The sequence below is a fragment of the Rhinoderma darwinii genome, chromosome 3, assembly GCF_050947455.1.
Source record: "Rhinoderma darwinii isolate aRhiDar2 chromosome 3, aRhiDar2.hap1, whole genome shotgun sequence".
NCBI classification, from domain to species: domain Eukaryota; kingdom Metazoa; phylum Chordata; class Amphibia; order Anura; family Rhinodermatidae; genus Rhinoderma; species Rhinoderma darwinii.
This window is the reverse complement of record NC_134689.1, coordinates 252,894,703-252,920,610: the sequence shown is the minus strand read 5'-3', so window position 1 is coordinate 252,920,610 and position 25,908 is coordinate 252,894,703. Positions and strand designations below refer to the sequence as shown.

Here is a 25,908-nt window from a genome sequence, read left to right as displayed (position 1 = left end):
AGCCAATGGTCCGCAGCGCAACGTCTGAACTAACTTTCCTAAAAATGCATAGAAACAAATGTAAAAAACGGCCGCTGGAGAATTCCACTGCGGACAGTCCGCAGCGGAATTCCACAGCAATTCCGCCACGTCTGAATGTGCCCTAAAAGGGTATGTGCACACGGCTCATTTTCGGCCATTTTTCGGGTTGTAAAATGGCCGAAAAACGGCCGAGAAATCGGAAGCAGAACGCATCCAAACATCTGTCCATTGATTTCAATGGGAAAAAAGGCGTTCTTTTCCGACGGCTGCGAAAAAGATGTGCATGTCACGTCTTGAGCCGTTTTTGGAGCCGTTTTTCAGTGACTCTATAGAAAAACAGCTCCAAAAACGTCCGTGAAAAACGCGAGTGGCTTAAAAAAGTCTAAAAATCAGGAGCTGTTTTCCCTTGAAAACAGCTCCGTATTTTCAGACGTTTTTGAGTTTGCGTGTGAAACATACCCAAATAGATATGTCAGGAGTGGTGACTGGTCCTATTTAAGTACTGCACCATAAATTAGCCTTTTGTTCCTGTGCTATTATTATTTATTCTCCTGGTCACCCTCTGGTTATGTTAGGGTGTGTTCACATCAGCGTCGGGCTTCCGTTCATGGGTTCCGTTAGATCTTTCCATCGGAGAAACTCACGAACGGAAAGGCAAACGGAACCAATAGCTTCCGTTTGCATTACCATTGATTTCAATGGTAATGCTTCCATTGCAAATGGTTTCCGTTTGTCTCCGTTCCGTAAGGTTACTGTTTTTTTTACTGAATCAACTGTTTCCGCTAAAAAAATGGAACCCTTACGGAACGGAGACAAACATAAAACCATTTGCAATACAGGCACTCCTCCGACAGATAGGTCTGACAAAACCCATGAACGGAAACCAATGCTGATGTGAACAGGCCCTTATCTGGCTTCAGTTTTCTTTTCGTTTTGGTGCCTGCTTTCTGCATACAGCTACATTCCTAACTATACCTACTATTCCATTGTCCCTTTTTTCTGGCATACCTCCTTGTGAGGGTACCAATAGTGGCACAGAGAGTCCAGTTGCTAGCTGACAGTGATATTACAATAGATAGATGGCAATATAAACTCTGGTGTACTGCATCTATATCAGTGAAGCAGGTTGTCTAGATTTGCCTTTGCATAAATATTTACATTTATACATTTATAGCTATATGTTAACTTATTTCATTCATTTCATATGGGGCCTTAAACTGATGGGATATGCTGATAATGTAATATTTATATGTGCTGCCGGATGCTGATTTTGGGAAAAACATGGATATCAAAGAGTGGATTTTTTCCTGATCCTTTTGTTACATTGGAAATGGAGATCAGGGCAGGTAGATGGTGCCTGCCTGAGGAGCCGAACATGCACGTTATTGGGAGAAATCAGGACTAATAACTCTTAGCTTAGCAATCACTCTTCAAGTGCTAGCTGTAAAACTATGTTTATGGTACTTAGAAACAATTTAAGATAATATCCTAATGTTTTTCACGTCAGAGGTGCATCCGTGCTCAGCGCTGCGGGACGCAATGTCTCGCATCCCCCATAGATGAGAGTCTATTGAGGGATGCGTGATGTGTGAAAAGATAAGACATGTCCTATTTTTCCACGGACCCTTCACATGGTCTGTTGAAACAACGGCTGTGTGAACGGCCACATTCAATTACATAAGTTCGTGGGCCGGCCGCTGTTTCAATGGCCGTCCCACCCACGTTTAACACGCTCGTGTAAATTGGGCCTAAATGTTAGTAGGGAACAGAGGAGTGACTGCATCATTTAACAAAATGCTGCCCTGCAATATCTGACCCTAAGGGCTCGTTTACACGAGCGTGTTATACGTCTGTGCGACGCGCGTGATTTTCACGAACCTATATTAGTCTATGGGGCTGTGCAGACAGGTGCGTGATTTTTACGCAGCGTGAGTCCGCTGCGAAAAACTCACGACCTGTTCTATATTTGTGCGCTGTTCGCGCATCACGCACCCATTGAAGTCAATGGGTGCATGAAAACCACGCATGTCACACGGAAGCACTTCCGTGGGACAAGCGTGAATCGCGCAACAGCACTGAAAAGGATGAATGAAAACAGAAAAGCACCACGTGCTTTTCTGTTTACAAACATCCAAACGGAGTATCATAATGATGGCGGCTGCGCGAAAATCACGCAGCCGCGCATCATACCGGGCTGACACACGGAGCTGTTAAGTGCCTTTTGCGCACGCAAAACGCCGCATTTTTTGCGTGCGCAAAACACACACGCTCCTGTAAACCCGGCCTTAGGCCGAATTCAGACAACCATGTGACGGCCGTTAAGACAACGTCCGTCACATGGACGCATGTATTTCAATGGGTCCGTCCACACAGTCGTTTTTTCAACGGACCGTATGAAGGGTTCATTGAAAAATAGAACATGACCTATTTTGTTCCGTTTTCACAGATCCCTCGATAGACTAAAGTCTATGGGGATCCGGGAAAATGGGACCTGCTTGGGGTTTCCCCACGTTCGTCTGAATTTGTCCTAATTGTAATTTACTAGACAGATTTAGCCTAGATCCAGGGCAGTTGTGAAATAACACACAAAGGTATCATCCAAGTGGGTACAGGAATATGCCACATGTTGTCAATTTTAAGAATGCGTACTAAATAATGTGGATGACTAGTAACTAACAGGCCAGGTTCTTTAATAAGATTTCACAAAAAAATGTCAACACTGCTACTGCTAATAATTATCCTATATGATAGTGGTGCATAGGAAATAGTAAAAAAGTCATATGTATGTTAATAACTCACTTTAGTAGCACTCCGTATCTTTTATTGCGATAATCTCGATACTCATACCATGGTTGAACCCGGAGGCGCTCAGGATGTATCCCTTCCACCTGGAATAATGCAGCAGCATCTTCCGGATGCTGAATGTAAACACTGTCATATGTTCCAAGAGTTTCCCTGTGTAAAGAACACACGCAATATGTCCTATTATATAAACTTTCACAGCAGTCCCTAGCTGTTATAATGAAATTACAGTGCCATCCATAAAACAGACCAACACCTCTATGTCATTTCTGGTTACATGGGCCATCACATTTTGTGGCATAAAACATATCTAATAACACATGAAAAGTATAAAAACAAACAAGTAACATTAAAATAAAAATAAAATGAAGATTGGCACTGACAAAAGTGAGCACTCTGCCCATATGAGCTTACTATTTTAAGGGTAAAAGGAGGTTGGGAAACGTAATATATGCACAGGAGACTGTTTGAGAGTCGAAGTATCGAAGTAGAGATGTCTATGATATATTGTAATGTTAGTTCCAATAATTAGATGTACGGCCTCATGCACACGACCATAAGGGGGGATTTACACGAACGTGCTATGCGTCCGTGCAACCCGCAAGGTTTTCACACGGGTCGCACGGACCTATGCAAGTCTATAGGGCAGTGCAGACAGTCCGTGAGTTTTGCGCAGAGTGAGTCCGCTGCGTAAAACTCGCGACATGTTCTATATTTTGGCATTTTTCGCGCATCACGCACCCATTGAAGTCAATGGTTGCGTGAAAATCACGCGCACCACCGTGGATAGGGGATACATGTCTTTTGTAGGACACACTGTAGGTCGCATTTTTTTGGGAGGGGGGACGCTGTATGGCGTTTCCTACGGGGGGGCTGTATGGCGTTCCCTACAGGGAGGGGCTGTATGGCGTTCCCTACAGGGGGGGCTGTATGGTGTTCCCTACAGGGGGGGCTGTATGGCGTTCCCTACAGGTGGGGGGCTGTATGGCGTTCTCTACAGAGGGGGGGGGGGCTGTATGGCGTTCCCTACAGGGGGGGCTGTATGGCGTTCCCTACAGGGGGGCTGTAAGGCGTTCCCTACAGGGGGGCTGTATGGCGTTCTCTACAGAGGGGGCTGTATGGCGTTCCCTACAGGGGGGCTGTATGGCGTTCCCTACAGAGGGGGGGCTGTATGGCGTTCCCTACAAGGGGGGCTGTATGTCGTTCCCTACAGGGGGGCTGTAAGGCGTTCCCTACAGGGGGGCTGTATGGCGTTCTCTACAGAGGGGGCTGTATGGCGTTCCCTACAGGGGGGGCTGTATGGCGTTCTCTACAGGGGGGCTGTATGGCGTTCTCTACAGGGGGGGGCTGTATGGCGTTCTCTACAGGGGGGGCTGTATGGCGTTCTCTACAGGGGGGGCTGTATGGCGTTAGCGCCATACAGCCCCCTCTGTAGATAACGCCATACAGCCCCCCCTGTAGAGAACGCCATACAGCCCCCTCTGTAGATAACGCCATACAGCCCCCACTGTAGATAATGCCATACAGCCCCCATGTAGATAACGCCATACAGCCCCCTCTGTAGATAACGGCACACAGCCCCCTCTGTAGATGACGCCATACAGCCCCCTCTGTAGATAACGCCATACAGCCCCCTCTGTAGATAACGCCATACAGCCCCCTCTGTAGAGAAAGCCATACTGCCCCCCCTGTAGATAACGCCATATAGCCCCCCTGTAGATAACGCCATACAGCCCCCACCGTAGAGAACGGCATACAGAGTCCCCCCTGTAGAGAATGCCATACAGCCCCCCTGTAGATAACGCCATACAGCCCCCTTTGTAGATAACGCCATACAGCCCCCTCTGTAGATATCTACAAAGGGGGCTGTATGGCGTTCTCTACAGGGGGGCTGTATGGCGTTATCTACAAGGGGGGGGTTTTGTGACACCCGGGGGAGGGGGGGCCCCAGTCAAAAGTTTGCTATGGGGCCCAGTCTTTCCTAGTTACACCCCTGGGTGGAAAATATGTGGGACACTATAAACAGGGGTGGGCTATATGTGGAGCACTATGTACAGGGGGGCTATATGTAGGGCACTGTCTACAGGGGTGGGCTATATGTGGGACACTATACATAGGGAGCTATATGTGAGGCACTATCTACAGAGGTGGGCTATATGTGGAGCACTATCTATAGGGGAAGTTATATGTAGGGCAGCACGGTGGCTCAGTGGTTAGCACTATTACCCTGCAGCTCTGTAGTCCATATGTGGGCACTATCTACAAGGGGCTCTTTGTGGGGCACTATCTATAGGGGCTTCTATGTAGGGAACTATCTACAGAGGCTTCTATGGGGGTCTCTATCTCCAGTGGGGCTATGGGGGCACTATCTACAGGAAGCATGGTGTGTGTGTGTGTGTGTGTGTGTGTGTGTGTGTGTGTGTGTGGGACAAAGTGTATGATACTATTATAATCATGGACATGATGTCCCTGACAGGTGTATGGCGCTATTACAGTTAGAGGGGCAGTGTATGGTGCTATTATATTTAGAGGCGCTGAGATTTTTATCTTCGTTTATACATGCAGAAATGTTTGAAAAGTGAGAAGCTGAAGACGTCTGAGAGGCAAACTGCAGAAATGGGTCGGGGCCGGGAGAAATCCATCATAGAGTTCTGAGTCAGAAGGTGAAGAGAAAAAAAATGCAGTGTAATTACGGGTATCGGCGCCAGGCTGAAGAGGATCAGGAACGGAGTCAAGTGCATAGGATCTAGGAGATCTTTTATTGAGAAGACGACGCGTTTCTGGACCGGACTGGTCCCTTCGTCAGGTCAGTATACAATCTGACGAAGGGACCAGTCCGGTCCAGAAACGTGTCGTCTTCTCAATAAAAGATCTCCTAGATCCTATGCACTTGACTCCGTTCCTGATCCTCTTCAGCCTGGCGCCGATACCCGTAATTACACTGCATTTTTTTTCTCTTCACCTTCTGACTCTCACCTTGTCCCAGGTACTAAGGATTTAGCCCCAAGGGACTGCAGTGGGTGGCAGCCGGCTATCTACACTTCACCACCTCATAAGAGTCTCGGAGGAGCGCCGCCATCCCCTCACGTTTTTGCTGTACTAACTCATCATAGAGTTCTGGACCAGGTGGAGAGGAAAGAAAAAAATAACTAGAATCTGAGACGTCACAGGTGAGTCACTTAATGTAAATGTTTATTCTGCCTCTAATCTGTAATGTAGTCACTGTATGATCTGCAGCGAGATGATGGGTGGTTTGATTTTGATATGATTTTTTGGCACTATATACAAGAGGGGAGCAGGGTGGCACTATATACAAGGGGGAGCAGGTTGGCACTATATACAAGGGGGGAGCAGGGTGGCACTATATACAAGGAGGGAAGCAGGGGGGCACTATATACTTGGGGGCTGTGTGCCACTATATACAGGGGGCTGTGTGGCACTACTAAGGGGGGCTGTTTGGCACTATCTACTAGGGGGGCTGTATGACACTATTTACAAGGGGAGGGCTGTGGCGCAATCTACAGGGGTCTGTGTGTGGCACTATCTACTAAGGGGGGCTGTGTGGCACTATCTACTAAGGGGGGCTGTGTGTCACTCTACTAAGGGGGGCTGTGTGGCACTATATACAAGGGAGGGGGGCTGTGTGGTGCAATATACAGGGGGGCTTTATGGTGATATCTACAGGGGGGCTGTATGGCCCTATCTACAAGGGGGCCGTATGGCACAATCTACAGGGGGCTGCGTGTGGCACCTGGGGGGCCCAGTCAAAAGTTTGCTATGGGGCCCAGTCTTTCCTAGTTACGCCCCTGCGTACAGCCCCATCCTCCAGAGACTAGGGACAGTGGAGATACATGCAGAGCCTTATCTTTGTGTGTATAGTGTCTTGTGTTACTATCCTACTTTATCTAGGCCTCCAGCAGTACAGTACAGCTGCCATTTAATCTCCCACCTGCTAATGATAATGAGATAACACATACTGGCCCAATTTATATGGCAAAGCTCACAAGTGAGCTACAGAAAACAGAAATTATCAGTCTATTGTTCTCCAGTGGTTAGGCTTCGTTCACATCTGCACTAGGGCTCCATTCCGACGGAGCCCTGACAGACACAAACGGAAACCATATGTTTCCTTTCCATCTCCATTGATTTCAATGGCGATGGATCTGGTGCCAATGGTTTCCGTTTGTCTCTGTTGTGCAAGGGTTCCTTCGTTTTGATGGAATCAATAGCGTAATCGACTACGCTATTGATTCCGGCAAAACCACAGAACCCTTGCACAACGGAGACAAACGGAAACTATTGGCACCAGATCCGTCACTATTGAAATCACAGATGTGAACGAAGTCTTAGTGTGAAATATGGAGTATTCCAGGATTTTTTTAATATGGATAATTACATTAAAGAAAAAATTTAAAATCTGCAAAAATTAAGTTTCAATGCATTGACAAACAAAAAATCCAAGAGACGAATACTGTTCAAACACAATAAATGTGGTAAACATCCCATGATAATTATTACCGGGGGGCCCAGACCACTCTTTGTCTACTACATATTTGGCAGCCAGAGGTGGGAGTAGCAGAGAGGAGAGAAATTCAAAGAGCAGGAAGAAAGGTAGATGGGTTGTGCAGTGGAGTTTAGTAGGAGACTGGAGTGGTGCTAGCTTGTTTGATGATAGCTGCAGAGTACAGTGATTACAACTTTTAATGTAGCAGCGGACGAGCATGCACTGTGCCGCTCCATTCGAAGTCTATGGGACTGACAGAGACAACTGAGTAGAGCGCTCAGTCCCATAGACCATGAATGGAGTAGCATGGCGCATGCTTGTCCCCCGCTCCATTCAACTCCTCCTTACAGCGGGGGTGCAGTGATATAGCAAACGGTGCTCAGTACCCCCGTTGTAGTGAAGGGTACGGATTTAAGCATTGGGGCACCTAGAGATCAGACCCTTTTATCTATCATGTAAAGAAAAATAAAACAAAACAGAAAAAACGATGGCCTGAGAGATAGATTGAGTATTGTCAGTGTATAAATGATATTGGGAAGATGTAGAGTACATAAGTGGTCAGAGACCATAGAGAGAGGTATAGATAGAGAAGATCAAAGAACAGATCATTAAAGTCCTAGAAACAGGATGATGAGATACTGTGTCCAATCTAACCTAAAGTAGGCAATCCTGGACTCCAATCTAAATGCTGAACCCAAGGAGGAGATGATGTGTTGTAACATTGCAGGGTCAAAAGCTGAGGACAAATGTGCAAGAAGGAGTAAGGAACAGAGCAGCTCAGTCTTATCTACTTGAATGCATCTAAGCTGAAATAAAAGACATCCAATGGACAAGAGTGGCACTCTTTCAAGAATAAAAGTACACCCCTTTTTGTAACCTCATAGAACCCTTTTAACTATAATGTGATATTGTTTTGTATAGTAAATAGAAAGCAAATCAGAATAAGTGAAAGCTGAGTATATTTATAACATCCAAAATGGTGAAATTTGAACAAAAATAAAATATAATCTGTCCTCTGAGGTTTTTTTATTTGTGTATGTATACTTAGAGTAAACGTGCAGAATTAAGGTAATTGTGATTTCTGAATAATTTTGATGGCTATACCTAATTTACATGATGGGCACTTGACCAATGCAAACGGCCACCAGGTTGAAATAACCATCATCTGAGATTATACCACATGTCCTCACTCAGCCTGTGCAAATGAAAAAGCTAATTTATTCTAATCTCATATAACGGCTTTATTGCATTTCCACATAACTGGCTCAATGTTTAATAACTGTGACATTGTGGTCTTCCTGCTTAGTAGCTCCAATATCCTGTGCGGCTCCACTCATGTAAAATATACTGATCCGGTTGCTTTCTTTCAATAAAATGGACAGATATCTCACTTTTTTCATTTATATCTGTAATATAAACATTTTACCCATTATCTGCCTATCCTTCAATATAAGATACCAAGTGATGTGTCGTTGCGCTCTCCTTTACACAACTCTTATGTCAGAACTTTCTAACAGTGAACAAATCGAGAGACATCCCTGACTCTTCTGATATCCTTCATAGCTTCCTGTGACAGCACTCAGGATTTTTCATAAGGCAAATGCTTATAAAGCACATCGAATTGTCTTGATTTTACCAGTTTATACAAGCATTATTAATTATTTCTACAAAATATGCAAATAACCAAAAATAAATGCACCCTTCCTTTTTCCTTTGTATTCCTGTTATGTACTAGATACATGTCTATAGGTTTATTTTTATTTTTTATTGTAATAAGCAGCTATCTTCTTTAGTCACATTCATGGTGCAATAGCAATAGTTTGTAGCTATCTCTCATACCTGTATATAGGTCCAAAGCGCTGGTAATTTTCCACCATGAGATGATGAATATTGTGGAATCCATCCTTCTTCCAGAACTGGTACAAGCCACTCCATCCTTTCTTCCAGTCACCAGGCAGTTGGTCATAAGACAAAGGAGTTGCTGAAGTTTGGTTACTGGCCACAGCTGAGCCTTCACTAACCACTGTGTGGTAGTTCAGTAGCCCAGTGGCAGAAGGAAGAACAAACAGCCTTCTAGAGAGCAACATGGTGTCTGTCGGTCAGAGGGCATGGAGGCTTCTCTTATAGAGCTGTAGACAACATGAAGGACACGAGGAGGAGAATGAGGGACATGGCCATGAGCAGAGAGAGATTTCAGGGTTACAGCTGTACTCGCAGAAGGGGGAGAGATTTTCCTAAAGGAGAATGTCTCTTACCGTTTTATGCTGAAAAAGTAATATTCAGAATAAAAAGCTAACATTTTCTTAAGACATAATCGGTGCCAAACCAGGGAGAATTGGGGTTATAACATCAATTACCTCAACATTTAAATACGAAAGCAGATATAATGAAGAATACATCCAGTATTTTATTAATATATCATTTACAATGTTCTGTTATATACATATTAAAGGGCCCACCGACTCCAACAGTGATGCTGTATTCAATTGTCAGAGATAACACTAGCATTCATATTGAAAATATTTGTAGTACTATGAACTAAAATCAGTGTGGATCCAGATGTAGGGGTGGGTGGTAGTATGCACATCATGGCCCATTCCAGCTTTGACCACACACTGGCAATTCCCTCTGAAACTGTGGGGCACACCCCCAATAGCTACTGTAGAGCATATGTAATATGTAATAATACCAGTTGTAGAGTGCCAAACATTGTTATACAGTTATACAGTGCACTGGCAATGGCAGGTAGTGCCCATACATTGCCAAACAATGCGGAGTTAAGAGCAATGCTTTACACGGGCAAACATGCGTTTATGCGAATCCTCGTTTATTGGCTGATCATTAACCCCTTCCCGCCACAGCCCTTTTTCAGATTTTCATTTTCGTTTTTTCCTCCCCACCTTCCAAAAGCCATAACTTTTCAACTTTTCCATCGATATAGTCCTATGAGGGATTGATTTTTGCGGGACGAGTTGTAGTTTTTCGTAGCGCCATTTATTTAAAAAAAAAAAAGCGATTCCTCCATAGTTTTTTGCGCGTCGTTTTTACGGAATTCACTGAGCAAATAAAACAAAATGTTAACTTTATTCTGTGGGTGAATACGATTACGGCGATACCAAATATATATAGTTTTTTCTCTATATTTTACAACTTTTACAAGTAAAAACCGAAGTGTAAAAAAGAAAATTTTGTGTCGCCAAATTCCGAGAGCCATAACTTTTTTATTTTTCCGTCTACTAAGTGGTATGAGGGCTTATTTTTTGCGGGACGTTTTGATCACTTTTTATTTCATTTTTTTGTGAGAGATAAGGTAATTAAAAAATAGAGATTCTGGCGTTTACAATTTTTTTTTTTACGCCGTTCACTGTGCGGGTTAAATAATGATATATTGTAATAGTTCAGACTTTTACGGACGCGGCGATACCAATTATGTTTATTTATTTATTTTTTTACTATGCTCTAGGGTGGAAATTGTAAAAGGATTTTTTTTTTAACTTTTCATTTTTTTATTTTTTTTACATAAAAAAACCCTTTATTTTACTAATTTTTACTTTTTTTATTAGTCCCCTAAGGAGACTTCAACCAGCGATCGTTAGATCGCTTGCACGATATACTGCAATACTAATGTATTGCAGTATATCGTGATTCTGACAGGCAACTATTAAGCCCTGCGTTGCGTGGGCGTGATGAGCTGTTAGAGCGGGTCACCGCCCTCTTTCTAACGATTTAAATGCTGCGGTCGCTATTGACCGCTGCATTTAACGAGTTAAACTAGCGGGATCGCGCTCGAGCGCGATGCCAGTCGTTACTCTGAAGTGTCGGCTGTAACAAACAGCCGACACCCGCATCGTATGGAGCGGGTTTACTCAGTGAGCCCGTTCCATACTTCCCCTACCCGACTTTGGCGTATGGATACGTCAAATGTCGGGAAGGGGTTAAATATTATCATTGTCAGCTTCACATATCAATGTGTAAACAGGGAGACGTGCTGCCGACATGATAGAAATGTATGAGGACGGTGGATCACAGTAACGATGGCTCGTCCCCAAACATGGCTCTTTGTGAAAGGAACAAATGAGCGCCGATCAACGAGGTTTGTCGTTAATCGGCACTCGTTTACACGGCCCATGTTAGGCCATGTAAGTGGACACTTAGTGCCATTGATTGCTCAAATAAATGGTAAATATGGTGCTCAGATAGCACCAGATAGTACATACAATACCCAGATAGTGCTATACATTGTCAATATACATAGTGCATACAGTGCCCAGAGCTTCCTTGACACAGCAAAACGTAACAGTCTAAGCTTCTGTGAGAGACTGTGCACACATACTTATGGTGGTCTGGTGAGATATTATCGTGGTAAATGGCACAAAGAGGGTACAAGCAGGAAAAGGCCTGTATAGTGAGAAGCAGAGTAGGAAGCAATGAGTTTTGTGTACCTGCTGACCTCACATTTGGAGGGTCGGGGGGGGGGGGGGGGGTGTAATTGCTTCTATAGCCTTCTAAATCCACCAGTGTAAAATGTACACAGCAATGTTCCCAGCTGTCTGACATTGATTTTTGTGTCATTACCAATGTGATAAGTGTTCCTTGTACAGTACAATATAACAAGCTGTTGTACCTCACCCCCAACAGATTTTCCAATACGCTGCACGTACGTAAATGGATGTGAAACTATAATACAATCCAAAGTGTCAATAGTGGAAAATTTGGCAAAAATTTTGTGACATTTCAGGATACACTGGACACTTGTATATATGTTGCTGGTTTTTACTTATTACTATTTTTCATGAACAAAAACAAAAGCATACAATGATTAATGTGAATTTTTTTTTGTAGAGTTGTGTTATATGCAAGTGCCCTAAATATCATTAAATTACCCCATGGTGCTCAAGCCTGATGCCAACAGATAATCTATACAGTACGTGTTGTATTGATAATGTTATCAATTTCAGACTTCGCTAGCACTGGATAAGTCCCACCATATTGCTCTTTCACCAAGAATCTCTGTAGATTGCCAAGATTAGCATCATCATTACCAAGATATTATTTCAAGAAAAAATACGGGCAAATGTGACAAGCATTAAAATTCAGAATACCAAAAATATACCTGATATAAAAATAACGGCAATAGACAATGAAATAACAAATATAAATCTTTATTATCCCATAAGGAAAAAATTACCCCCAAAAAACATACATTTAAAACGCAGAAAATTAACAACACCCCGGATTGGAATGTCCAACATAGCCCATAATAATAGCCATGAAATATTACAATGTTGTAATGCTATAAAATATTGCCTGAAGATCAGAAATCTAGAATGATCAACTAGCTATGGCATGAGTATTACACAAAATTCATATATAGGTATATGAAGTCACATCAATATCCAAATGGGCTATTTATTTACATGTTATTTCATTGTCTATTGACGTTATTTTTATATCAGGTATATTTTTGGTATTCTGATTAATTGATAGTTATACCTGATGATATAATGTATGCTTAAGATACATTTTTGTTGAGCATTAATATCCAGTAGCATAGAAACTATTTTTTACCTCAGGACCCCTCTGGATGAGCCAGAACGGAGAGTCGCTCTGCCTGTACGATTCCTGCTCTGGCGCACGCAACCCGTCCATGTGAACGGCCTCCATATAATACTACAGTGGCCTAGTAGCCTACTACATTTCCTCAAACATTTTATTATATGTAATACAAAAATTATTTTCTCTTTTTTGATTAATGAACATTTACTTTATAAATAGTAAATATAAATGAACAATAGCGTGCAAAATCCAATATATGTACAGGTGTTTGCACTTTAAAACCATTAGATAGTAAGACTTCTATCCTTGAAGATTATATCTACTTTTTAACATAATTTTACATATAAAATAAATTTACATAAAAGTTGAATAATATTGTATTGGTTATCTTGTCTTGATGAACTGCAATCTGTATTTTGATCAGGGACACATTCATAGCAGCTGCTTTATGGCTGAGGCGCTCATTAAGGGCTTGTCGACACGTAACGAAATTGCTGCAGAAAATTTCTGCAGCATCTCTATTGAAAGTACCAGACATTCCGCTGCGGAAAAAAAGCACCATTTCCAGTGTCTTTACTGCAGAAAATGGTGCGTATTTTGCTGCGTTTTTTACAATGCTGGGAGATGGTGACATCTCCTCTGAAAAACGCAGCAATTCTGTCCACTTTCTACAGCAGGAATTGACATGCTGCGGTCCGAAAAATACGCACCGCAGGTCAATTTCTGCTTGCAATATTTACGCAGCGTGTGGATTAGATTTGTTAAATCTCACCCACTTTGCTGCTACTGTATTCTGCTGCGTATTTTCCGTCCGCAATTCCGGACAGAAAATATGCAGCAATTCCTCTACATGTGGATGAGCACTAAGGTAGAGGATGCTTGACACGCATTTACGCCCGTGGCTCCCGAGGCTGCTTCTCCAAGGGTGGGGTATATATTAAACTTTTTGTGACTGTTTTATAAATTGTTACCCTAAATAAAAGAAAGAATAAAGTTTAAAATAAAAAAAAGGTAGAGAATATTGGCAGTGAAAACGAGTGCCAATCGACGATACACGTTGATCGGCGCTCGTTTGCGCCATTAACAAGGAGCAATCGCCGGTAATGTATGGGGATGAACGATTGATACTACGATTGTCTGTCCCCATGCATTTGAATTATATCGGCAGCACATCTCCCTGTTTACATAGGGAAATGTGCTGCTGACTAGAGACCATTGTTTGGTTCGCATAAATAAAAGATGCATACAGTCGAAGAACTAGTGCTTGCTCGGTCATTGGCTGATCGCTGCCTTGTTTGAACAGGGAAATAATTGGGAACGAGCATTTGTATGAGCGCTCGTTCAACCGTTCACTGGCCTGTGTAAAAGGACCGTTACTGCTCTCAAGCTGTATGGATTGACCTTTGTGCAGAAGATGTTCTATTTGGCACTTCTATCCATATCTTGATTGCTGCTCCAGTAAAATTAGTTATGCTGCTCTTTGCATTATAGCAGTTTAGTTTGCTGTCAGCAAAATGGGGTGGCATTCTTGACTTTAAAATGAGGCCCCTGGAATTTTAGTTATGCATATGGATGCATTCACTGCTGGTGTCAGAGCTCAAATCTACTAGCATTCCTTGCTTGCTCAATGTGTACAAAGAGCTTAGATTCTGCGAAGTGTTGTCTTTATAGTCGACGCTGTACAGTAATCTGTCACCTCTGGCAGAAACTTATCTCCTGTGGAAACATGAAACCATGCCCAATCCTTCTCTCCCCCGACATTTGACATCTGGGGAGAGTTGAGTGGCCCTCATACACATTAGTTCGATGGCCGATACTACTGAAAATGACAGAATTGGCTAAGTCTGGTTTAATGTGTATGGGAACCTTAAAGGGTAACTAAACGTTCAACACACTTCTGACATGTCGTAGTGACATGTCAGAAGTTTTGATCGGTGGGGGTCTGAGCACTGAGACCCCACCAATCGCTAAAACGAAGAGACAGAAGCGCTCGTGTGAGCACTGAGCCGATTAGTTTCTGTTCGGCTTTTTACGGAAAGCCAATGTAGCAGTGTACAGGCACATAGACTTTCTATTGAGTCCTTACACCGCTACATAGTTTTTGGGGAAAAGCCGAACAAAAAACGAAGCGGCTCAGCGCTCACGCGAGCGCTTCTGCCACTTCGTTTTAGCGATATTGGTGGGGCTGTCAGTGCTCGGACCCCCACCAATCAAAACTTCTGACATGTCACCATGACATGTCAGAAGTTTGTTGAACGTTTAGTTACACTTTAACACAAGACCAGTATAAGATAAGTAATGAAATATATTTACAAAGTTTACCACGCACACTCTCCACAAATGGTCAGAACAGGCTAAGTAAAGGAGTAGTCCGAGTCTCCATTTAAAATTGCATTAAACAAATAAAATATATATATAGCTGCCTTGACAACCAAATGAAACCACAAATATACAAGTCCAATGTTCTGAGAATAAATCTCCTTCTCTTCTTTTCTCCACCTTCTCCAGAAAAGGTAAATGAGCGGTGTGCAGCCTTGTCCGGTGTAAATCCGCTGGGCTTTGTAGTACTAACACCGCCTCAATCTTCAAGTAAACCTGATTTGAGACAACTGAAAATAGAATAGCACCACCAGCACAACACATTTTTTTACAATTTTAATGGTTCTTACAAAAGTAGATTAAAAACAGCATGTATCTGTAATGACGGGGGTGGGGAGACAGACAAGTGAGCCCTAATCTACCCGCCACTCAGTCCCTGCCTACTTGCAACGACCCGCCCTAGGCGACGGGGTACAACTGGGCGACGGTCCCTACGCTCAATAAGTGCACGACAGACGAACAGACAAGGGTACACAGAGCTAGGGGGAGAAAGGGGCAGTTGCCCACGGCAACACCGTGAGCAACAAGAGAAGTGAACAAGCTGAGTCAAACCAGGAGAGTACGAGGTACCAAACGCAGAGCAGGAGAGTAGTCAGCAAGCCGGGGTCAATATGAAGCAAGGACAAGTACAAGAAGCTGCAGCAGGGCCAGGAAACCAAACGAGAAGAATCACAAGCAAAGGAGGAACAGGAAAGGCAGGTATAAATAGACAGAGGGTGGGAGCTAGCTCCGTCTGGCCAGGCTGTGATAGGTTCTCCCACTCCTAAGCCTGCCACCCTGAGTGGTGGAAGATGGAGTCAGTCTCACAGACATAGAAGCAGGTGCAGACTGATTATCTATGGGCGTTAACCCCGAAGCTGTGCCTGGCAGATCCTTTACAGTACCCCCCCGTTTATGAGGGGCCACCGGACCCTTTCTAAGTGGACCTGGTTTACTGGGGAAACGAAGGTGAAACCTCCTGACCAATATCCCAGCGTGAACATCACGAGCGGGTACCCAAGTCCTCTCCTCAGGCCCGTATCCTCTCCAATGGACCAGGTACTGGAGGGAGCCTTGGACCATCCTGCTGTCCACAATCTTGGCCACCTCGAATTCTGCCCCCTCAGGGGTGAGAACAGGGACCGGAGGTTTCCTCGAGGGAGCCAACGACGGGAAGCAGCGTTTAAGGAGGGAGGCATGGAACACGTCGTGTACTCGAAAAGATGGGGGCAACTCCAGTCGGAAGGAGACAGGATTGAGGACTTCAATGACCTTGTACGGCCCTATAAACCGGGGAGCAAACTTCTTGGACGGGACCTTAAGGCGCAAATTTTTACACGATAGCCACACCAGATCCCCGACCATAAACAAGGGGTTAGCAGAACGTTTTCTATCTGCCTGAGTGTGCCTGTGCACAGTTCTCGATGAACGACCTCTACCTCGGGATTTTTGGAACTACCGGGTGAAACGGAAGAGAACCGTGGATTAAACACAAAAGTACAGAAAAATGGGGAGACCCCTGATGAGTTACTGACCCGGTTATTAAGGGAAAATTCGGCGAGGGGAATGAATAAGACCCAATCAAATTGACAGTCAGAGATAAAACACCTTAAATATTGTTCTAGAGACTGATTAGTCCTCTCAGTTTGGCCATTAGTTTCAGGATGGAAAGCAGAGGAGAAGGACAGATCAATCTCCAACTTTTTACAGAAGGCTCTCCAAAACAATGAAACAAATTGTACCCCTCTATCAGAAACAATATTGACAGGGATCCCATGGAGACGCAGGATGTGTTTGACAAACAAGGTAGCTAACGTCTTAGCATTGGGTAATTTCTTGAGGGGCACAAAATGGCACATCTTACTGAAGCGGTCTACTACAACCCACACCACCGACTTGCCTTGAGATGGAGGCAAATCGGTGATAAAATCCATGGAGATATGGGTCCAAGGTCTCTGGGGAATGGGAAAAGAACATAGTAAGCCCGCTGGTCGGGACCTGGGAGTCTTGGACCTAGCACAAACTTCACAAGCGGCGACGTAGGCCTTAACGTCTTTAGGCAACCCAGGCCACCAATAGTTTCTGGCAATGGGGTGCTTGGTACCCAGGATGCCTGGATGGCTAGATAGTGCAGAGTCATGATTTTCCCTAAGTACCCTTAGCCGGAATTGCAGGGGAACAAACAGCTTGTTCTCAGGAAGGCTCCCAAGAGCTGAACCTTGATCAGCCGCAATTTCAGAGACTAAATCAGAAGCAATAGCGGAAATGATTATACCTGGAGGCAAAATACAAGCAGGATCTTCCTCCGAAGGAGGGCTGGCCATGAAGCTACGTGACAGTGCATCAGCCTTAACATTTTTAGACCCAGCCCTATAGGTAACCACAAAGTTGAATCTGGTAAAAAATAACGCCCAACGAGCTTGTCTCGGGTTTAGCCTCCGGGCAGATTCTAGGAAAACCAGATTCTTGTGGTCGGTAAGGACCGTTACCTGGTGCCTAGCCCCCTCCAGGAAGTGGCGCCACTCTTCAAATGCCCATTTAATGGCTAAGAGTTCGCGGTTGCCAATATCACAGTTACTCTCAGTGGGTGAAAACTTCCTGGAGAAGTAGGCACAGGGACGGAGGTGGGTGAGGGACCTGGTACCCTGGGACAAGACAGCCCCCACTCCCACCTCGGACGCGTCAACCTCCACGATAAATGGCTCCATTTGGTTGGGCTGAACCAGCACCGGGGCCGAGATAAAGCACTTCTTAAGGACCTCAAAAGCCTGGACAGCCTCAGGAGGCCAGTGGAGGAGATCAGCACCTTTGCGAGTGAGATCCGTAAGAGGCTTAGCGATGACCGAGAAGTTAGCAATAAACCTCCTGTAATAATTAGCGAACCCCAGGAAGCACTGTAACGCCTTCAGGGAGGCAGGTTGGACCCATTCCGCCACAGCCTGGACCTTGGCAGGGTCCATGCGTAATTCATGAGGAGTGAGGATTTGGCCCAAAAATGGTATCTCCTGTACCCCAAACACACATTTTTCAGTCTTCGCAAACAGTTTGTTGTCTCGAAGGACCTGGAGCACCTTCCTGACATGCTCAATGTGGGCGGACTAGTCCTTGGAAAACACAAGTATGTCATCAAGGTATACTACAAGAAATACCCCCAGGTAGTCTCTTAAAATCTCATTTATGAAATTCTGGAAGACCGCGGGAGCATTACACAACCCAAAGGGCATGACGAGGTATTCGAAATGACCTTCGGGCGTGTTAAACGCAGTCTTCCACTCATCCCCCTCTTTGATGCGGATAAGGATATACGCCCCCCGTAGATCAAACTTAGAGAACCATTGGGCCCCCTGAACCTGATTAAAGAGATCAGGAATCAGAGGAAGGGGATACTGGTTCCTTACAGTGACCTTATTCAAGCTTCGGTAGTCAATGCATGGCCTAAGACCACCATCCTTCTTCCCTACGAAGAAGAAGCCAGCACCTACTGGAGAAGTAGAGGGGCGAATGTAACCCTTGGCCAGGCATTCCTGGATATACTCCCTCATGGCTTCACGTTCGGGACAAGAAAGATTAAATATCCTACCCTTAGGGAGCTTAGCTCCTGGTACCAAATTGATTGTGCAATCATATTCTCTATGAGGAGGTAACACTTTTGAGGCCTCCTTAGAGAAAACATCGGCGAAGTCCTGAACAAACTCAGGTAGCGTGTTCACCTCCTCAGGGGGAGAAATAGAATTAACAGAAAAACATGATGTCAGGCATTCATTACCCCACTTGGTAAGGTCCCCAGAATTCCAGTCAAACGTGGGATTATGCAACTGCAACCAGGGAAGGCCTAAAACCAAATCGGATGATAATCCCTGCATTAACAGTACAGAGCACTGCTCCAAATGCATAGAGCCAACAAGGAGTTCAAAAACAGGGGTATGCTGTGTAAAATAACCATTAGCAAGAGGAGTGGAGTCGATACCCACTACCGGGACAGGTTTAGGCAAATCAATCAAAGGCATAGCTAGAGACATAGCAAATTCCACAGACATGATATTAGCAGAAGACCCTGAATCCACGAAGGCACTGCCGGTAGCAGACCTACCACCAAAAGAGACCTGAAAGGGAAGCAAGATTTTATTACGTTTCATATTTACGGGAAATACCTGTGCGCCCAAGTGACCTCCCCGATGATCACTTAGGCGCGGAAGTTCTCCGGCTGCATTCTTACGCTTAGGACAGTTGTTCACTTGATGCTTGTCATCCCCACAGTAGAAGCAGAGACCATTCTTCCTGCGGAAATCTCTACTTTGTTGGGGGGACACGGAGGCCCCGAGTTGCATAGGTACCTCCGAGTCTTCCGGGGAGGAACGAAGCAACGGAACCTCGGGAGGCATCATGGGGGAGTCAGAGGAGAAAACATCAAGACGTTCAAGTCGTCGTTCCCTGAGACGTCGGTCAAGTCGTACCGCTTAAGCCATAACCTGGTCTAGGGAGTCATAAGAGGGATAACTAACTAGCAGATCTTTCAGGGCGTTCGACAGACCCAACCTAAACTGGCACCTTAAGGCAGGGTCATTCCACCGAGAAGGTACGCACCACTTCCTAAAGTCAGAGCAATACTCCTTAACAGGTCTCTTACCCTGACGTAAGGTCACCAGCTGACTCTCGGCAAAAGCAGTCTTGTCAGTCTCGTCATAGATGAGTCCGAGAGCAGAAAAGAAAAGATCAACGGAGGAAAGTTCAGGGGCGTCAGGAGCCAAGGAGAAGGCCCATTCTTGGGGCCCTTCCTGGAGCCGGGACATAATTATACCCACCCGCTGGCTCTCAGAACCTGAGGAGTGGGTCTTTAAGCGAAAATAGAGCCTACAACTCTCCCGAAAGGAGAGAAAAGTCTTCCGGTCCCCTGAGAACTGGTCGGGCAACTTGAGGTGGGGTTCAAGAGGTGAGGGGGACTACCATGGTAGCATCAGGCTGGTTGACCCTCTGAGCCAGGGCCTGGACCTGTAGGGAGAGACCCTGCATTTGCTGAGCCAGGGTCTCAAGGGGGTCCATAGTGGTGTCAGGGACCAGGGTAGACTAGGTATGGGCTTGTGATTATGTAATGACGGGGGTGGGGAGACAGACAAATGAGCCCTAATCTACCCGCCACTCAGTCCCTGCCTACTTGCAACGACCCGCCCTAGGCGACGGGGTACAACTGGGCGACGGTCCCTACGCTCAATAAGTGCACGACAGACGAACAGACAAGGGTACACAGAGCTAGGGGAGAAAGGGGCAGTTGCCCACGGCAACACCGTGAGCAACAAGAGAAGTGAACAAGCCGAGTCAAACCAGGAGAGTACGAGGTACCAAACGCAGAGCAGGAGAGTAGTCAGCAAGCCGGGGTCAATATGAAGCAAGGACAAGTACAAGAAGCTGAACCGATAAAAACACAGGGACATATACAAAAACACCGAAACAGGCCATACTTACAAATGGACACAGCCAGGCCAGAAATGCTGATGAAAGGGCGAGCAGGTGCTTTAAATAATAATAGCCACTCCCACTAGTCTTGAGGGGAGTGGTGTGTGGTGCATGGGATGTGTAGTAAGAAATAATAAATGAATAGTGTGTGTGCAAGTGTAATACTATAAGTGAAATATAGGGGGCAGTAATAAATGAAGTGCCTCAATAGAAATAAATGGATAATGGGGTGCAAGTGAGTGAAACATGGAGGGATAGTGTGTACGTCATGAGGCACAACGTGTATAGCCAGGTAGAAGCCTATTTGTGACGCCTTGATAATTCATAGAGCGGGCTACCCTGCTTGCTATGCCAAACAACAACACACCATGCTCTCCCAGCATCAAAGACCCGGCTGTGTCCAAGAGAAGCGAATATACATAATAATGAAAAATACCTGGGGTATTGGTAATCATTTTGGCCAAAAGGACGCAAGCTCGCAATCCACGACAAGGATCCCCAGACTTGCGAGTCCCTAAATCCTAAACTGGAACAGAACGTTCCTGATGCACAAACAGAACCGATAAAAACACAGGGACATATACAAAAACACCGAAAAAGGCCATACTTACAAATGGACACAGCCAGGCCAGAAATGCTGATGAAAGGGCGAGCAGGTGCTTTAAATAATAATAGCCACTCCCACTAGTCTTGAGGGGAGTGGTAAGTGAAATATAGGGGGCAGTAATAAATGAAGTGCCTCAATAGAAATAAATGGATAATGGGGTGCAAGTGAGTGAAACATGGAGGGATAGTGTGTACGTCATGAGGCACAACGTGTATAGCCAGGTAGAAGCCTATTTGTGACGCCTTGATAATTCATAGAGCGGGCTACCCTGCTTGCTATGCCAAACAACAACACACCATGCTCTCCCAGCATCAAAGACCCGGCTGTGTCCAAGAGAAGCGAATATACATAATAATGAAAAATACCTGGGGTATTGGTAATCATTTTGGCCAAAAGGACGCAAGCTCGCAATCCACGACAAGGATCCCCAGACTTGCGAGTCCCTAAATCCTAAACTGGAACAGAACGTTCCTGATGCACAAACAGAACCGATAAAAACACAGGGACATATACAAAAACACCGAAAAAGGCCATACTTACAAATGGACACAGCCAGGCCAGAAATGCTGATGAAAGGGCGAGCAGGTGCTTTAAATAATAATAGCCACTCCCACTAGTCACGGATTGCGAGCTTGCGTCCTTTTGGCCAAAATGATTACCAATACCCCAGGTATTTTTCATTATTATGTATATTCGCTTCTCTTGGACACAGCCGTGTCTTTGATGCTGGGAGAGCATGGTGTGTTGTTGTTTGGCATAGCAAGCAGGGTAGCCCGCTCTATGAATTATCAAGGCGTCACAAATAGGCTTCTACCTGGCTATACACGTTGTGCCTCATGACGTACACACTATCCCTCCATGTTTCACTCACTTGCACCCCATTATCCATTTATTTCTATTGAGGCACTTCATTTATTACTGCCCCCTATATTTCACTTATAGTATTACACTTGCACACACACTATTCATTTATTATTTCTTACTACACATCCCATGCACCACACACCACTCCCCTCAAGACTAGTGGGAGTGGCTATTATTATTTAAAGCACCTGCTCGCCCTTTCATCAGCATTTCTGGCCTGGCTGTGTCCATTTGTAAGTACAAGAAGCTGCAGCAGGGCCAGGAAACCAAACGAGAAGAATCACAAGCAAAGGAGGAACAGGAAAGGCAGGTATAAATAGACAGAGGGCGGGAGCTAGCTCCGTCTGGCCAGGCTGTGATAGGTTCTCCCACTCCTAAGCCTGCCACCCTGAGTGGTGGAAGATGGAGTCAGTCTCACAGACATAGAAGCAGGTGCAGACTGATTATCTATGGGCGTTAACCCCGAAGCTGTGCCTGGCAGATCCTTTACAGTATCAATAAAAACGTGGCACGCCAAGTTTCTGTTGGACCCTGGGTTTTGCCATATTGGCTTATTTCGGGGCATGTCTACGCAGAGCTTGCATTCTGGGAAGTGTTGTGTTTATACCAGACACTGAACAGTAATCGGTCACCTCTGGCAGAGCCTTATCTCCTGTGAGCAGGGGCGTAGCTAGGGGGGGGCAGGCAGGGCATGTGCCCCGGGCGCAACTTAGAGGGGGGTGCCAGAGCCATCTCCTCCTGCACTATAATTGTACCTGTGTCTATAGGACACAGGTACATTTAGAAGCAATGAATGACCGGGCACGTTCCGTGCTCGGCTATTCAGCGCTTTTGCACCAGTGAAGCTACTGGTACCTTTTGTACCAGTGAAGCTTCCGTCGATGAAAGGCGCTGATTGGCAAGGAAAGTCATCCTGCCCAGCCAATCAGCGCCTTTCATAGACGCTTCGTTGAACCCCCAGGAGACCTGCGCAGAAGAGAGCAGGTCTCCATTGCTGCCGGCCAGCGTGGGAACGGGATTACGGTGAGTTTGAATTGTTTTGTTTCTTTTTAATTGTAATAAAAAAGTGTGTGGCTGTATCTAGAAGGGGGACTTTATCTACGGAGGGGGGACTTTTTCTACACGGGGGGGCCTTTATCTACAAGGGTAGACTTTATCTACGGGGGGAATTTATCTACGGGGGGGGCTTTATCTACACGCGGGGGGCTTTATCTACGGGGGGATCTATCTGCAGGGGGGCTATATACTGGGGTGGGCTATCTGTGGAGCACTATAGGGGGAGCTATTTGTGGGACACTATATACAAGGGTGGGCTATATGGGGGCACTACCTACACGGGGCTCTATGGGAGCACTATCTACAGGGGGCACAGTGTGTGTGTGGGACACGGTGTATGGTGCTATTATAATTAGAGGTGCAGTGTATGGCGCTATTATATTTAGGGGCGTAGTGTGTGGTATAATGAGAACTTTATCTTTATTTATAGGTGTAGAAATGTTGGAAAAGTGAGAAGCTGAAAACATCTGAGTGGCAAACTGCAGAAATGGTCTGTGACCAGGAGAAGTCGTCATAGAGGTCTGGACCGGATGGAGAAAAAGAACTAGAATCTGAGACGTCACCAGTGAGTCACTTAATGTAAATGTTTATTCTGCCTCTAATCAGTACTGTAGTCACTGTATGATCTGCAGCGAGATGTTGGGTGGTATGATTATGATAGGATTTCGTTTTTGTGAAACAGCAACTCCTAGCATATCCTTACCATTGTTCGGGCTATGATGGGAGCTGTAGTTTTACGCCGTACAAACCTGTACAGCAGGGGTTGCACTAAATTGAGCTGTATTTGTGCTGGTGCTGTATATATGTAATGAGCTTTTTTCTGGGGCTGTATTTATGTACTGAGCACTATTCTGGTGTTGTGTAGAGAACTATATTGCTTGCAAAATGTACAAATGTTTTTATGCTCACGTTACATAAAAAGAAATGTGGAAAAGAAATGACACGTCGATTGGTAGAGAAAAAAAACACGGCGAGGGGGAAGGAGATGTCGGGAAAGAGGTTGGGGGGGGGGCGCCAAACTGAATATTTGCCCCGGGTGCTGGGGAACCTAGCTACGCCTTTGCCTGTGAGAACATAAGATCGGGCATGTTGAAATCCAACATGCACAATCCTTCTTTCCTTCGACATCTGCCATCGTGAGAGAGTTGGGTGGCCCTCATATCGTCGGCCGATACTACTGAAAAAGACAGAATTGGCTATGTTTGTTTAATGTGTATGGTAACCTTAACACAGGATCAGTACAATGCAATACATTTACAAACTTACCCAGCTTTTTTTCAAAGGTGAATATATCGTCGATGTTCCACTTACAGTAGGACAATCCCTGTACATATGTCCTATTATGGTCTATGGATATAATAGAAGGGTGTCCCTGCTTGAGATCACTCTCTTCTAGACAAAGCATCTTTCTCTCTGGACTACATCACCCATCGCCGTGGGTCCTAGCAAAAGGATCCTCATGATTTGTACAGTACGAGAGAAACTGCCTCCAGACAGGAGTTTTTCCCAGGTTAACATGTCCTTCAGTCCCGGTACTTGCAGTAACCCTTTAAACCCTTGGAGCTGTACTATGTCATTGGTTTTAATTCTTTTTTAATTTTAGTTTTTTCCTTGCCACCTTCCATGAACCATAACCTAATTGTTTTTTCCATCGACATAGCCGAATGGGGGCTTATTTTTTGCAGGGTGAGTTGTATTTTTAAATGGCACCATTTAATGTACCATAAAATTACTGAAAATTTTGGGTTGGAATGAGAAAAAGAAAAGCAATTCGTTCATTGTTTTTTTTGTTTTGATTTTACAGTGTTCACCCTGTGGTAAAAATGACAGGTTAACTCTATTCTGCGGGTCATTACGATTACAGTCATTCCAAATATATATTTAAAATAATGTATGTTTTACTACTTTTACAAAATAAAAATTTGTTAAGAAAAAATTGTTTTGTGTTGCAATAACAGGACTCATAACTTTTTTATTTTTCCCTTGATATAACTGTGTGACAGCTTACTTGTTGCGGTATAAATAACAATATATTTAAATAGTTAGCTTCATTATGGACGTGGCGATACCAATTATGTATATTTTTTATTATTTACATTATTTTACATAAAATTAGAAAAGAGTTTTTTACAACTTTTCTTTTTTTTCTTTTAGATATTTTCAAAAATTTTATTAAATGTATTATTATTTATTTTTTTTAAGTCCCACTAGGGAACATACGATAAAATTCTGAGAATTTTAGGTTTCATGCTTTTGAGTACATTGAAAAAGAAGTACCTTATTCATGGATGGTATTTTAGGGCCGTGAGAATTCTCAGATGACAAGTGGACAGGAATTTAACACACGGGTACAACATTAAAAACTTTGTAATATTAATTGTGCAGTTTGTTGTTATCTTATTTTTGATTACATATTTATTCCTTCTTAGCACCCTCATTCACCTGCTCAAATCAACCCCTTATCTCAATTTTCCAAAATAAGCAAAATAATACTATAGTAAAAGCTATGTACTACGTGTTATTTTTAGCTGCAAACTACTTATCTCTCTTTATGAGGCATTAGATACTAAACAAACTGTGAATCATTAGTAAAAGACCTATTCAATACATAAAGGTCCAAAACTGCTGAACAGTAATCTTCAAATTATTAACAAATGGTCCAATTATCTGCGACCACACAAGTAAGTCA

At 44.4% G+C, this 25,908-nt stretch overlaps 1 protein-coding gene across 1 annotated transcript in view; it reads right to left on the bottom strand.

Moving 5' to 3' along the window:
• CYP11A1 (cytochrome P450 family 11 subfamily A member 1) overlaps positions 1 to 9,414 on the bottom strand; it is a 74,158-nt gene extending 64,744 nt beyond the window's left edge. The window contains exons 1-2 of the mRNA XM_075855153.1: positions 9,167 to 9,414; positions 2,821 to 2,976 (exon numbers count right to left, since the gene is read on the bottom strand). Coding sequence (XP_075711268.1) covers positions 2,821 to 2,976; positions 9,167 to 9,414 — 404 coding nt within the window. The remainder of the gene's footprint in view (positions 1 to 2,820; positions 2,977 to 9,166) is intronic.
• Positions 9,415 to 25,908: the final 16,494 nt, after the last annotated feature.